At 55.7% G+C, this 14,842-nt stretch overlaps 1 protein-coding gene across 1 annotated transcript; it reads left to right on the forward strand.

Moving 5' to 3' along the window:
- The first annotated feature begins 5,782 nt into the window (after positions 1–5,782).
- DCAF15 (DDB1 and CUL4 associated factor 15) lies at positions 5,783–14,812 on the forward strand. The gene is made up of 13 exons (XM_016935277.4): positions 5,783–5,963; positions 7,677–7,774; positions 7,863–7,998; positions 9,250–9,356; positions 9,461–9,600; positions 9,690–9,860; positions 12,411–12,845; positions 12,948–13,039; positions 13,133–13,261; positions 13,350–13,435; positions 13,653–13,757; positions 13,832–13,947; positions 14,307–14,812. Exons 1-13 carry the CDS (start codon positions 5,832–5,834, stop codon positions 14,360–14,362), a joined length of 1,803 nt encoding a protein of 600 aa, XP_016790766.2. The 5' UTR covers positions 5,783–5,831; the 3' UTR covers positions 14,363–14,812.
- Positions 14,813–14,842: the final 30 nt, after the last annotated feature.

Below are 14,842 nucleotides of genomic sequence, written 5' to 3' on the forward strand. Positions count from 1 at the left end.
TTGGGTTATTTGTAAACAAATACATATACGTATTAAGGGAGAGTCCAAGTGACGAACGATCAGAAATATGGGAAGTCTTGGCTAGGTGCAGTGGCTCACGCCTGTAATTCCAGCACTTTGGGAGGCCGAGGTGGGCGGATCACGAGGTCAGGAGATCAAGACCATCCTGCCTAACATGGTGAAACCCCTTCTCTACTAAAAATACAAAAATTAGCTGGCCGTGGTGGTACGCACTTGTAGTCCCAGCTACTCGGGAGGCTGAGGTGGGAGAATTGCGTGAGGCTGGGAGGTGGAGGCTACAGTGAGCTATGATCACACCACTGCACTCCAGCCTGTCTCAAAAACAAAAAAAAAAACAAAAACAAAAACAACAAAAAAAAAACACCATAAAAACACCTTTATAATAATTGTTGTAGGCGGAGGTTTCAGTGAGCCAAGATTGCACCACTGCACTCCAGCCTGGGTGAAAGAGCAAGACTCCATCTCAGAAAAAAAAAAAAAGGCTGGCCATGGTGGCTCATGCCTGTAATCCCAGCACTTTAGGAGGCCAAGGCAGGTGGATCACCTGAGGCCAGGAGCTCAAGACCAGCCTGGCCAACATGGCGAAACCCGGTCTCTACTGAAAATACAAAAATTAGCTGGGCCTGGTGGTGCACGCCTGTAATGCCAGCTATTTGGGAGGCTGACGCAGTAGAATCACTTGAACCCGGGAGACGGAGGTTGCAGTGAGCTGAGATCGCACCATTGCACTCCAGCCTGGGTGACAAGAGCAAAACTCCACCTCAAAAAAAAAAGAAAAAAGAAAAAAAAAAGAATTGAGGTAAATTGCAGGACATCATGTTGGTGTCCACCAAGAATTGGGGAATTACTTGATTTGGGAGAAGCTGCCCCATCATCTGGTGTCAGAAGCGAAGGATTGAGAGTGATGTGATATAGAAGGATAAACAGTCTGTTTGTCCCATGTACGTATTCAACTGACTTGGGCCAAACTGACTTCTCCCTAGTCTTCCTCATATCAAAAAATGGCACTAACATTTTGCTAAATATTCCACTCAGATGCTAAAGTCATCATTAACTCCTCTCTCCTTGCCCCTATCCCAATATCTTGTCCTTGAAAATGACCCCATCGGCTCTGACTATGGCCACTTTTCTCCATTTTCTTTCTTTATTTTTATTATTATTACAGCGTCTCATTCTGTTGCCCAGGCTGAAGTGCAGTGGTGCGATCACGGCTCACTTGCAGCCTTGAACTCCTGGGCTCAAGCGATCCTCTCACCTCAGCCTCCCAAGTAGCTGGGAGTACAGGCTCAGGCCTTCACGCTAATTTCTAAAATTTTTATAGAGATGGGATCTCACTATGTTGCCCAGGTTGGTCTCCGGCGATCAAGGGAGACTTTAAGCAATCCTCCCACTCAAGCCATCTCCTGCCTTGGTCTTCCAAAGCACTGAGATTACAGGCATGAGCCACCATGGCCAGTATTCTCCATTTTCTTTTCTTTTCTTTTTTTTTTTTTTTTTTTGAGACGGAGTCTTGATCAGTCGCCCAGGTTGGAGTGCAGTGGCGCAATCTCGGCTCACTGCAAGCTCCGCCTCCCGGGTTCACACCATTCTCCTGCGTCAGCCTCCTGAGTAGCTGGGACTACAGGCGCCCGCCACCGCGCCCGCCACCACGCCCGGCTAATTTATTTTTTTTATTTTTTTTATTTTTAGTAGAGACGGGGTTTCACCATGTTTAGCCAGGATGGTCTCGATCTCCTGACCTCGTGATCCACCCGCCTCAGCCTCCCAAAGTACTGGGATTACAGGCGTGAGCCACCATGCCCGGCCGTATTCTCCATTTTCAATGCTAGTAGATTAATCTAAGTCATCATCACCTACCCTCCTGGCTCCCCCAAGACTATTCCTGCCTCCATCCTCATCCCCCAAGACCATTCTGCACATAGCAGTCATAATAACATCCTCCTGGCCGGGTGCGGTGGCTCACGACTGTAATCCCAGCACTTTGGGAAGCCAAGGTGGGAGGATCACGAGGTCAGGAGATCAAGACCATCCTGACCATCCTGGCTAACATGGTGAAACCCTGCCTCTACAAAAAAAAAAAAAAAAAAAAAAAAGCCAGGCATGGTGGCAGGCGCCTGTAGTCCCAGCTACTTGGGAGGCTGAGGCAGGAGAATCACTTGAACCTGGGAGGCGGAGGTTGCAGTGAGCCGAGATGGTGCCACAGCCCTCCAGCCTGGGTGACAGAGTGAAACTCTGTCTCAGAAAAAAAAAATAAAATCCTCCCCCATGCTCTTTTAAAAACTTAGAGTTTATTTATGTGTTTATTTATTGACACAGAGTCACGCTCTGTGTCACTGAAACCTCTGCCTCCCGGGTTCAAGCGATTCTCATGCCTCAGCCTCCTGAGTAGCTGGGATTATAGGAGCCCACCATCAAGCCCAGTTAATTTTTGTATTTTTAGTAGAGACAGCATTTCACCATGTTGACCAGGCTTGTCTTGAACCCCTGTCCTCAAGTGATCCGCCCGCCTTGGCCTCCCCAAGTGTTGGGATTACAGATGTGAGCCACCGTGCCTGGCCCCTTTGAATTTTGAAACAACATTATTTTATTTTTGTTATTTGTAATTTTATTATTATTATTAAAGACAGGGTCTTGCTCTGTCACCCAGGCTGGAATGTAGTGACGCCAACACAGCTCACTGTAATTTCAAACTCCTGGGCACAAGGGATCCTCCCGACTCAGCCTCCCACGTACATAGGACTACAGACATGCTACCACACACCAGACTAATGAAAAAAAAATGTTTTTTCATTGTAGAGACGAGGTCTTAACAGTTGCCGAGGCTGGTCAAATTCTTCTCAAGCCATCTTCCTGTCTCAGCCTCCCAAAATGCTGGGATTACAGGTGTGAGCCACTGTGCCCAGCCTGAAATTAGACATTTTCAGATCTGCAAAGAAGGTACAGAGAGTTCTTTTATTCCCTTCACTCAATTTCCTCTAATGTTTTTTGGGTTTTGGGTTTTGGGTTTTGGGTTTTGTTTTGAGACAGGATCTCACTCTGTCACCCAAGCTGGAGCGCAGTGGCTCAATCTCCGCTCACTGTAGCCTCCAGGGCTCGGGTGATCCTCCCACCTCAGCCTCTTACGTAGCTGGGACTGTAGGTTCACGCCACCACACTCCGCTAAATTTTTTAATTTTTTTTTTTTTTGAGAGTCTTGCTCTGTCACCCAGGCTGCAGTGCAGTGGCGTGATCTCGACTCACTGAAACCTCCACCTCCCAGGTTCAAGTGATTCTCCTGCCTCAGCCTCCCGAGAAGCTGGACTACAGGCGTGTGCCACCTGAGATTACAGGCCCGGCTAATTTTCTGTATTTTTAGTAGAGACGGGGTTTCACTGTGTTAGCCAGGATGGTCTCAGTCTCATGACCTTGTGATCTGCCCACCTCAGCCTCCCAAAGTGCTGGGATTACAGTCGTGATCCACCATGCCTGGCCTTGTTTTGTTTTTTATTTGAGACAAGGTCTCGCTCTGTCTCCCAGGCTGGAGTGCAGTGGCACCATCATAGCTCCCTGCAGCCTTGACCTCCTGGGCTCAAGTAATCTTTCTGCCTCAGCCTCCCGAGTGGCTGAAACTATAGGCGTGTGCCAGTAGAGTCAGTGAATTTCTTTGATGTTTTGTAGAGATGAGGGTTTCGCCATGTTGCCCAGGCTGGTCTTGACCTCCTGGGTTCAAGTGATCCTCCCTCCTCTGCTTCCCAAAGTGCTGGGCTTACAGGCATGAGCCACCGCACCTGGCCTGGTCATGTATTTTGAGAACCTTCTTCAATCTGGGATAAATGTCTGATGTTGTCTAATGGTTAGATTGAGGTTCTAGGTTTGGGGATAATATCAGACAGTTACAAATGTCCTCCCTATCACATAGCTGGGGTCCGTGATGTCAGTATGACTTATCATTGGTGATGTTGATTTTGATCACTTGGTTAAGGCAGTAGCTGCCAGGTGTCCCCACTGTCTTGGAGACAGCTTTGCTCTCCATGGACGTAGGGTATGCAAGAAGCAGAGGAACCTTTGGCTAAAGATACATTGTGATGGCTGGGCGCAGTGGCTCACGCCTGTAATCCCAGCACTTTGGGAGGGTGAGGTGGGTGGATCACTTGAGGTCAGGAGTTTGAGACCAGCCTGGCCAACATAGTGAAACCCTGTCTCTACTAAAAATACAAAGATTAGCCGGGCATGGTGGCACATGCCTGTAATCCCAGCTACTTGGGAGGCTGAGGCAGGAGAATCGTTTGCTTGAACCCAGGAGGTGAAGGGTGCAGTGAGTTGAGATTGTGCCATTGCACTCCAGCCTGGGCAACAAGAGCAAAACTCCATCTCAAAAAAAAAAAAAAAAAAAAGATATGTTGTGATATTGTGTTGTAATATATTTTTAAAAACCATATTTTGGTCTTAGGTTTTCTAGTACATAACTCCTAAAACCCTTGAAATCAGCTGGGCACAGTGGTTTATGCCTGTAATCCCAGCACTTTGGGAGGCCAAGATGGGATGATCCCTTGAGGTCAGGAGTTTTCGAGCAGCCTGGGCAACATAGTGAGACCCCATCTCTACAAAAAAAATTTTTTTAATGAAGATAATTAAAAAAACCTATCTTCTAGATTGTTCAGAGGATTGAATGGGCTGGCCAGGGGTGGGGGCTCACACCTGTCCTCCCAACACTTTGGGAAGCAGAGGTGGGAGGATCACTTGAGCCCAGGTGTTGGAGACCAGCCTGGACAACTTGGTGAAACTCCGTCCCTACAAAAAATACAAAAAATTAGGCCGGGCGCGGTGGCTTATGCCCGTAATTCCAGCACTTTGGGAGGCCTAGGCGGGCGGATCACCTGAGGTCAGGAGTTCGCAACCAGCCTGGCCAACATAGTGAAACCTCGTCTCTACTAAAAATACAAAAAATTAGGCGGGCGTGGTGGCGCACGCCTGTAGTCCTAGCTACATGAGAGGCTGAGGTGAGAGGATCATCTGAGCCCGGGGTCGAGGCTGCAGTGAACCGTGATCACGCCACTGCACTCCAGCCTGGGTGACAAAGTGAGACTCTGTCTAAAAAAATAAAATAAATGAGGTAATGTATATGAATATGATGCACGGAGCGGACCTTCAACAATTATTTTTATTGCCATGATCTGCATAATTGGCACAACAGGGCCCTGCCACATCGAACTGTTTAAGCTCAGAACCGTGTCACATGTGGAGCGATCCATGATTGATGCTATCATTATCACCACCATCATCCCACCAACCCGCCCATCGGAAACAAGCTTTCATCGAATCCCATCGTTTTTTCCTTTTTTGTAAATCTCTTTCCTCGGCCTGGCTCTGCCGCCCAAGTATGCTCGTCAGGCCTTTGCCCACCTGGACCGGGCGCGGGCGGCCCGGAGCTGAGGATTCTCGAGCCTTGGTGGACCACAGGCTCCCGTCGCCCCGCCCAAGGGCCTGGACCGCCTGTGGTCTCCATGGAAACCCGCCAGCCACGGGGGGCGTGACGCCGTTGAGACAGACAGAGATATTCACCTATCAGATCAAAGTTATCTGGGCTGGGCGAACAAACGGGACCTCCGAGTGGTACGTCCTTAAGGCGGGGCGGGAATACGGCAACCGGCCGCGGGGGCTGTTACTGTCGCTACCAATCAAGAGTCGAGATGGCTTTGATGGACAGACATAGCGCGAGTGCGGGCTTTCGCCCAACCGGCGGGCCGCTGTCCCGAAAAAGGACCAATGAGGAGGCTGCAGGGGTGGGGCGAAGGGGCCGGTTGCTCCGGAAGTGGAGGGAGGGGGTGAAAATGGCGCCCAGCTCGAAATCGGAGCGGAACAGCGGGGCTGGGAGCGGCGGCGGCGGCCCCGGGGGAGCCGGAGGGAAGCGGGCAGCAGGGCGGCGGCGGGAGCACGTCCTCAAGCAGCTGGAGCGGGTCAAGGTGAGGCCTGGAGCCGGAGTGGGGAGCGCGCCGGAGGGTGGGGAGTAGGGACGAGGGAGGCGGAGGGAGGAGGGCGTTCGCGGGGTGAGGGGTTGGGGGCGGGGCCCCAGGGGAGGGGGCTCGGATGCAGGGCCTGGGCGGGGCCCGGGGGAGATGGCTTGGATGGAGGGGGCTCAGTCGGGGGCCTGGATGCAGGTGGTTGTGTCGGGTGACCGGCAAAGGGGCTGGGATGGAGGGGGTTGGGGGCGGGGCCCCAGGGAGGGGGCTCGGAGGGAGGCGACCCCAGAGGCCGCAGGGAGAATCAGGAGGAAGGGGGCGATCCAGGCTTTTCAAAGCTCTGCTCCCATGGTTGCTTCATAATGGAACCTTCCCGCCCCCTTTGCAGAGCCCCTGCCGCTGGCTTTGGGCTTCCTCCGCCTGATGTTCCTCTCCCTGCCCGAGCCCCGACCACACATGAGCTGGGAGTTCCAGTACCTGGGTGGGCCTCCCCATTGAAAGTGTGGGAGCTCCCTGGATAGGGCTGAGTCTTCCCCCGCAGAGTGAGAGTTACCTAAGCAGGCTCTGTCTCCTCCATCAGACTGGAAACTCCCAGAGCTGGGGGATGATGTCTCTCTCCCCCATCAGTTTGGGAGCTCTGGAGGGCAGAAATGTGGATCTCTTGCAGGTGGGCAGTAACTGGGGCAAGGCTGTGTCTCTGTGGACAGGGACTGCGCCTTCTCCGTGAGGCTGGTAGCTTTGTAAGGGCAGTGCTGTGTCTCCCCCTTTTGACTGGGAGCTCCCTGGGCTGGGACAGTCTCCGCCCTTAGCCTGGGAGCTCCCTGGGCTTGGCTGTGGTTCCGCCCTTAGCTTGGAAGCTCCTTGGGCAGGGACTGTGTCTCCCCTGTCGGCCTGGGCCTGGCTGGCCGGGCTGTTTCCTCCGTCAGACTGAGACCTCCATGTGGACAGGGCTGTCTCCCATCAGACAGGGAGCTTCCCAGACAGGACTCTTCCCATCAGATTGGAATGTCTTGAAGGCAGAGTTGTGTCTCCCCAGTCAGCCTGGGTAGCAAGACTGAGGCTGTTCGGATATCCCTGTGCCTGGCTTCTGCCTGTCAGTCCCCGCAGATCCTTCCGCGGTGAAGTTTTGGGGATGAGGGATTCCCTTGGATTCCGTTGGAAGGCGGTAGTTAATTGGGAAGGGGGCGTTGGGTCATTTGTTAGGCTCACCCTTCTATCTGCCTCGACTGGCCCCCAGCAGAGGCCAGAGCTGCCCCGGGGAGGAGGAGCCCCCTTGTTTGAAGGCGGGTGGGTTGGGAACAGATGGGTGCAGGTCAGGACTCTGTCCCAGCCTCCTTAGTAGGATAAATACCCACAGCTTAGGGACAGCCTTCAGGGAGGGAAGCAGGTGGCCCAGCGTGGGACAGGGTGATTGGGGAACTTTCTTGGGGGCGGTGACGCTGGGCTCAGTCAAGAGGGACCTGAGGCTGAAGAGGTATGGAACTGGGAAGGTGGCCTGGGTCCCTGGTGGAGATGAAGGCTCAAGCGCGGTCCATCTGGCTTTACTGTCCCCATCTGCCTCAGTTGTTCCCACCTTCCAGAGCTTGGCCTCTTTTGACCATTATGGTGGGCTGGGCCGGTCTGGACCCGGTGAGAGCCGCTCTGCCTCTCTGCCGTGGGTGAGGGGGCTAGGGGCTGCAGATGGTGCCTGAAGTGCCCTGGCCACCCCTTCCCCAGATCAGCGGACAGCTCTCCCCTCGCCTCTTCCGGAAGCTGCCTCCCCGGGTGTGCGTGTCCCTCAAGAACATTGTGGATGAGGACTTCCTCTATGCAGGGTGAGGCTGGGCCCAGGCAAAGGGGGCAGGTGGGCGGGAGTGGTGGGCTCGCCCTGACCTGGCCGCTGTGCCCCCTCCATCCCCACAGACACATCTTCCTGGGCTTTTCCAAATGCGGCCGCTACGTCCTCTCCTACACCAGCAGCAGTGGGGATGACGACTTCTCCTTCTACATCTACCATCTGTACTGGTGGGAGTTCAACGTTCACAGCAAGCTCAAGCTGGTAGGGAGGCTTCAGCACCAGGCTGGCCCTTCAGATGGTGTGGTTCAGCAGGTCACAGCACCCTCTGAGCCTCAGGTTCCTTGGGTGTAAAATGATCATCATGTACTCCTGGGGTCATCGTCAAGATTCCATGTGTTAGATCCAACCATATGAAATTACCAGGGCCTGGCATGGTAGCTCACACCTGTAATCCCAGCACTTTGGGAGGCCAAGGCGGGAGGATCACTTGATCCGAGGAGTTCAAGACCAGGCTGGGCAACATGGCAAAACCCCGTCTCTACTAAAAATAAAAAAAAAAATAGCTGGGCATATTGGCGTGTGCCTGTAGTCAGCTCCTCTGGAGGCTGAGGCAGGAGGATCACCTGATCCCAAGAGTTTGAGGCTGCAGTGAGCCATGATCACACCATTGCACTCCAGCCTGGGCAACAGAGTGAGACCCTGTCTCTAAAACAAAGCAAAACAAAACAAAAAAAGCGAAGGCTGGCCACAGTGGCTCACGCCTGTAATCCCAGCACTTTGGGAGCCCAAGCTGGGTGGATCACCTGAGGTCAGGAGTTCAAGACCAGCCTGGCCAACATGGTGAAACCCCATCTCTACTAAAAATACAAAATTAGCCGGGCATGGTGGCACATGTCTGTAATCCCAGCTATTCCGGAGGCTGAGGCAGGAGAATCGCTTAGAACCTGCGAGGTGGAGGTTGCAGTGAGCCGAGATCGAACCACTGCACTCCAGTCTACAGAGCGAGACTCTGTCTCAAAAAAGAAAAAGAAATTACCATTTTTATGGTTCAAAATGGGTAAATAGCAGCAATTCCATTTGGTTCAACACACCCTATGAAGCTGTAGAACATGTCGGCTCAGGCCAGTTAGCTTTATTAGGACCAGGGCACCCTGGCTTTAGCCTTGACCCTTGACTCCTGGAACCCCCCCAGGAGGTGTGCTGTTACCTCAGCATACATGTGAACTCAGAGAGCTGAATGGGCTTCAGGGTAGGCTGGGCTTGGAACCAGTGCCTGGCGCAGTCTCCCCCGGGACATTGTTCCCATCGGCTGCATCCCACCCTGGCCTGGTCTCCCCGACTGGTGAAAGGAGCCTCCACGGCTGTCCTCAGGCAAGGTGGAGGGGTGTGGCGGGTGCTGTTGGGGTGCTCCTACCCGCTCAGCCCCAGCCCTGATGAGGGACTGCATCGTACAGCTTCAGGGGACCTCCGCAGTTTCCCTGACCCGGTGCTGCCCCTGAACGTGCCTCACAGGTCCGGCAGGTTCGGCTATTCCAGGACGAGGAGATCTACAGCGACCTGTACCTGACCGTGTGCGAGTGGCCCAGCGACGCCTCCAAGGTCATCGTCTTCGGCTTCAAGTGAGACCAGGCGCCTGGGGGAGCCTCGGCTGGTTGGGGCAGGGGGTGTGCAGTGGGGGCCCCCCAGGCGCCGACCAGGCAGCTGAGGGTATGCTGGCCCCCAGCACCCGCTCGGCCAACGGGATGCTCATGAACATGATGATGATGAGTGACGAGAACCACCGTGACATCTACGTCAGCACCGTGGCCGTGCCACCGCCAGGCCGCTGTGCTGCTTGCCAGGATGCCAGCCGGGCCCACCCAGGTGAGGGGGCCGAGGGGGCGAGGGCCTCTTCCCCCCTCCCCCGCTTGCTCCGGGCCGAGAGTGAGCTGCTGTGGCGTGTGTTGCTGCAGGAGACCCGAATGCACAGTGCCTACGGCATGGCTTCATGCTGCACACCAAGTACCAGGTGGTCTACCCCTTCCCCACCTTCCAGCCCGCCTTCCAGCTCAAGAAGGACCAGGTGGTGCTGCTCAACACCAGCTACTCCCTGGTGGCCTGCGCTGTCTCCGTCCACTCGGCAGGTAGGCCCTGCGGTCTCGTGGCCACCCGGCAACGCGTGAAGCGGGTCCTCTCCCTACCCCACCACACAGACAAGGGGCCCCAGGCGTAGAGAGGTGGGAGCTACTTCCCCAAGTCACACAGCCTGGTCGTGGGAATGCTGTGGTCCAAATGTGGCCACGCCCACCACAGCCCTGCCCACGGGATCTTTCCAGTGGCTGAGATGTCCCACCATGGCTGCCTCCAGCAGCCACTTGGAATGTGGCTCATGTGACTGAGGAACTGAGCTTGTGATACTTTTTTTTTTTTTCCACTGGAGTCCAATGGCGCGATCTTGGCTCACTGCAACCTCCCAGGCTCAAGCAATTCTCCTGCCTCAGCCTCCCGAGAAGCTGGGACTACAGGCCTGTGCCATCATACCCAGCTAATTTTTGTGTTTTTAGTAGAGATGGGATTTCACCATGTTGATCAGGCTGGTCTCAAACTCCTGACCTCAAGTGATCCACTCACCTTGGCCTCCCAAAGTGTTGGGATGACAGGCGTGAGCCACCGCGTCTGGCCTGTGATGGATTTAATTGTAGTTGTTTTAAGCTGAAATAGCTACAGTTGGCTAGCTGGACGGGGTAGCGCCCCTTTCTCTTAAGAAGAGAAACGCTAATGTGACATTTCAGGGTGTGGTTAGTGGGCAGGCACTTGGCCTTATATGTTTGATATCGGAAAGATGCCAGTGAAAATCACAAGATGTCCCTTGACAGTGACAAATGTCAGGAGGCTGGATCATGCCACCGGCTGGCAGCAACAGGAGGGAGGGGGCCCCGGGGGCCATTTGGCAACAGAATTGTGACTATGACTGACCCAGCTGCCCTGTGCCCGGGTCTCTCCCTCTGGCAGAGTCTCACTGGGTCCGTATGTCCAAGACTGCTGAGGGGGAGTTGGGGGCCACCTGAAGAACCCTCCCTGGGGATTGGGGAGCGACTTAGGAGGTGGCGAGGGGTTGGGGGCATCTGTGGAACACCAATGAAGGCCCCTGTGTGTGCATCCATGGAGCATGTGTCAGATGCGTGCACATGTGGGTGAAACACAAGGAATCTATAACTGGAACCACTTAATATAAATTAAAAAGACGATTTAGGCCAGGCACAGTGGCTCATGCCTGTAACCCCAGCACTTTGGGAGGCTGAGGCAGGCGGATCACATGAGATCAGGGAGTTCAAGACCAGTGTCGCCAACACGGTGAAATCCCATCTCTAGTAAAAATATAAGAATTAGCTGGGCATGGTGGCACATGCTTATAATTCCAGCTACTCAGGAGACTGAGGGAGGAGAATTGCTTGAACCCGGGAGGCGGAGGTTGCAGTGAGCCGAGATTGTGCCAATGTACTCCAGCCTGGGAGACAGCAAGACTCCATCTCCAAAAAAAAAAAGACGTTTTAATTTTGCAAGAACTCAGATGCAAAGACGTCCATTAAATCCTCATGGAAATGGTTGTCCCTGGGGCGGTCGGGGAGTGGGCAGGATTAAATGTATATAACGCAGCCCACAAATAAGCCAGGGACCAGGGCACTCTGTCCCCAGACATATCTGGGGCCTTCTGTCCTCACCCCCAATCTATACCAGGAAGGGTGAGGCGCTGTCTCTTGCTGAGGCTTGGCCACTTGGTTTTTGGCCATGAACCCCCCAGCTTGCGAGGGTTGACGCAGCTCTGCCCTTTTGGCTGTGGGTCCTGTTAGGAACGACCACAGCGGACGATCAGCTCTGTACCAGCCCAGGGAAAGGGCGTGGTCATCAGTGGGAGCTGCTGACACAGAGGGGTGCTTTCTTCCTTGGCCATTGTCACCTTCTGTTCCCCGCCCTGTTGTGGGAGGGCTGTCACGGTGGTGGAGGGGAGCCCGGACTCGATTTTTCTCAGATGTGACCTTGGGCATGTTTATCCCCGAGCTACATTCTGGGGGATGTGGCCCCTCTCTAGGGGTTGCTTGTAGGGGGCTCGGAGGAAACCTGGGTTGGGGCCCAGCCACAGGGTTGTTTAGTGAATATGTTGGGGTTCTCCATGTGTTCCCCACATTCCTTGGGGGAGTCGTCTCTAGGCAGGCAGAGACAGAGGCCCTGATTCGATGAAGTGTGCCCGCAGTGGTCTGGCTTGTGTCAGGAAGGACCGAGGGCTTTGCCTTAGGTCTTCCATATCAGAGAAACGCCAGTGAAAATCACAAGATGTCCCTCGACAGAGTGGCAGATGTTAGGAGGCTGGATGCTACTGTAGTGAACACTCTACACTGTAGAGTGTCGTCTCCCTCAGGGCAGGGTTCTGTCTGTCTGGTTCACTCCTGTGTCCTCAGTGTGGGGCGCTCAGTAGACAGCTTAAGAAAGGGGTTTGAATGAACGTCTGCACGCATGAATGCGTGGTGTGCATGCGCAGAAAGGTCTTTCCCCTTCTGGGTGTTTCAAACTGATCTCAGCATAGCCAAGTCTCCTAGAAGTGTCTCCTTAAGGTGGGTTTCTGAAAACCCCTGGGGACACTGAGTGAGGCTGGGAGCACCTGAGACTGACACTTCTCCACCCCCATCTCTTCTTAGGTGACAGGAGTTTCTGCCAAATCCTGTATGACCACAGCACCTGCCCCCTGGCGCCTGCCAGCCCCCCTGAGCCCCAGAGCCCAGAGCTGCCCCCTGCCCTCCCCAGTTTCTGCCCTGAGGCGGCCCCAGCCCGTTCTTCTGGGTCTCCTGAGCCCTCGCCCGCCATTGCCAAAGCCAAGGAGTTTGTGGCTGACATCTTCCGCCGGGCCAAAGAGGCCAAGGGCGGGGCCCCTGAGGAAGCCCGGCCTGCCCTGTGCCCAGGACCCTCTGGCAGCCGCTGCCGTGCGCACTCTGAGCCCCTAGCCCTGTGTGGAGAGACGGCACCCCGGGACAGCCCCCCTGCCTCGGAGGCACCTGCCTCCGAGCCTGGCTACGTCAACTACACCAAGCTGTACTATGTGCTGGAGTCCGGAGAGGGGACGGAGCCGGAGGACGGTGAGCGGGGGGCAGGCATGTGGCAGGGCCTGGGATGGAGAGGCCAACCCAGACGGGGCCCCTGGCCTCCCTCCACCCCACCCCCACTTCCTGCCTCCCCAGAGTTTGAGGACGACAAGATCTCCCTGCCCTTCGTGGTGACTGATCTTCGTGGCCGCAACCTGCGGCCCATGCGGGAGCGGACTGCTGTCCAGGTGGGTGTGGGCAGTGGGCGGGCCAAGGACAGTCCCGGGGAGCTGCCGGGGGGCAGTTGGCACCGTCCCCTGCGCCTACCCACTCACCCGCAGGGCCAGTACCTGACAGTGGAGCAGCTCACACTAGACTTCGAATATGTTATCAATGAGGTCATCCGCCACGACGCTACCTGGGGCCATCAGTTCTGTTCTTTCAGCGACTATGACATCGTCATTCTGGAGGTGGGCCCAGGGCGGGCAGGGTGGGCCCAGGGCTTCCTGTACTCTGGGGTCGCCCTCAACAGTTGGCATCGTCCACCCCCACCCCCAGGTCTGCCCAGAAACCAACCAGGTCCTCATCAACATTGGCCTGCTGCTCCTGGCCTTCCCGTCCCCCACTGAGGAGGGCCAGCTCCGGTGAGCGCGGGGATCCTGCCCTCTCTGTCCACTAGGGGGGCCACTGGCAGACACTTCAGGGTGGGGGTGTGGGGACGTGAGAAGGCTCTCCCTGTGCCACAACCTGGCTGGGCCCCTCCATAGCTGCTCCAAAGACAAAAGGCCCTCAGGGTAGCCTGGGGCCTGGTTCAGGAGCCCGGCTGTCCCAGCGTTTGTCCTATGTTCCTCTCCACTGTAGACCAAAGACCTATCACACCAGCCTCAAGGTGGCATGGGACCTCAACACAGGGATCTTCGAGACAGTCAGTGTAGGCGACCTGACTGAGGTCAAAGGGCAGACCAGGTGAGGCAGGGCTGGGGGGACAGGGGCAGGGCGCGGCCAAGGCGACGAGAGCCACTCACCCCCTGGCCCCGCAGCGGCAGTGTCTGGAGCTCCTACCGCAAGAGCTGCGTGGACATGGTCATGAAGTGGCTGGTGCCGGAGAGCAGCGGCCGCTACGTCAACAGGATGACCAATGAGGCGCTGCACAAAGGTGGGGCTCGGTGACCCCGTGATGGTCAGGGTCACCAGGAACACTTGTCCTCACCCAGGAGCTGATTCCTGAGCGCTGATGAAATGGGTGGGAAGGCTGGTGAGGAGAGGGCAGCCCAGGCCAGGCCCAGCTCAGCAGCCCTGAAAGTGTGGGGCCTGGGAGCCTCCCACCAGTCATGGCCTGGCTGGTCACTCATTCACGCTACATTTATTGGGTAGCTGCAGGCTAGAGGCAGAGGGCAACTCAGCAGGGTCCCTGCCTTCTGGAACCTTCTGGGCCAGAAGCAAGTCAGGTGGAGGGTGTGGCCGCAGGGCCAGGCAGGCAGGGGCTCTATGCTTTGTCTCCACCTGTCCCTGTAGGGTGCTCCCTGAAGGTTCTGGCGGACAGCGAGCGATATACGTGGATCGTGCTGTGAGGGCCAGGCCGCCCCGGACACTGACTCCAACTACCTCCGTGGCCTGGGACCGGCCGCCTCCCTGGGGTGGCCTCTTCCTGGCCGGCTGGCCCACCGACTGATGACCGCCACTAGTGTTAGGCTGCGGAACGGGGCTGGGCAGGGCAGCCTCTGTTGGCCTGAGGGTCTGGACGCTTTTTATTTATGCCTATTTAAGTTGGGAAGGGGCAGAGAGAGGGTGCCCCCTGCCCCACCAGCCTGAGTGCCCCGCCTTCACCCCGAGCTGGGCATGGGCCTGGCCCCTCGTGCATTTGCCCCTTTTCTCAGCTACAGCTGTGGACGTTGCCCTCGGGGAGGTCGAATGGACCCCATTCCCCCTGCCCTGCCCGCCCCCAGCCTCCCCACCCAGGCCGGCAACCTGGCCATCCCCATTCCGTTCTTCTTCATGTAATAAATGTTTTAATTTCTGAACCTCATTGAGGTCCTGTCACTGCAGCTTGG

This window comes from Pan troglodytes, chromosome 20 (genome assembly GCF_028858775.2).
Source record: "Pan troglodytes isolate AG18354 chromosome 20, NHGRI_mPanTro3-v2.0_pri, whole genome shotgun sequence".
Lineage (NCBI taxonomy): Eukaryota > Metazoa > Chordata > Mammalia > Primates > Hominidae > Pan > Pan troglodytes.

What these genes read in the sequence shown, in the direction of transcription:
- DCAF15 (XM_016935277.4), top strand. Translation starts at nt 5,832, where the DNA reads ATGGCGCCCAGCTCGAAATCGGAGCGGAACAGCGGGGCTGGGAGCGGC. An exon ending in GGGAGCGGACTGCTGTCCAG is followed by an intron (nt 13,040 to 13,132) that starts GTGGGTGTGGGC and finishes ACTCACCCGCAG; the next exon opens with GGCCAGTACCTGACAGTGGA. An exon ending in ATGACATCGTCATTCTGGAG is followed by an intron (nt 13,262 to 13,349) that starts GTGGGCCCAGGG and finishes CCCCACCCCCAG; the next exon opens with GTCTGCCCAGAAACCAACCA.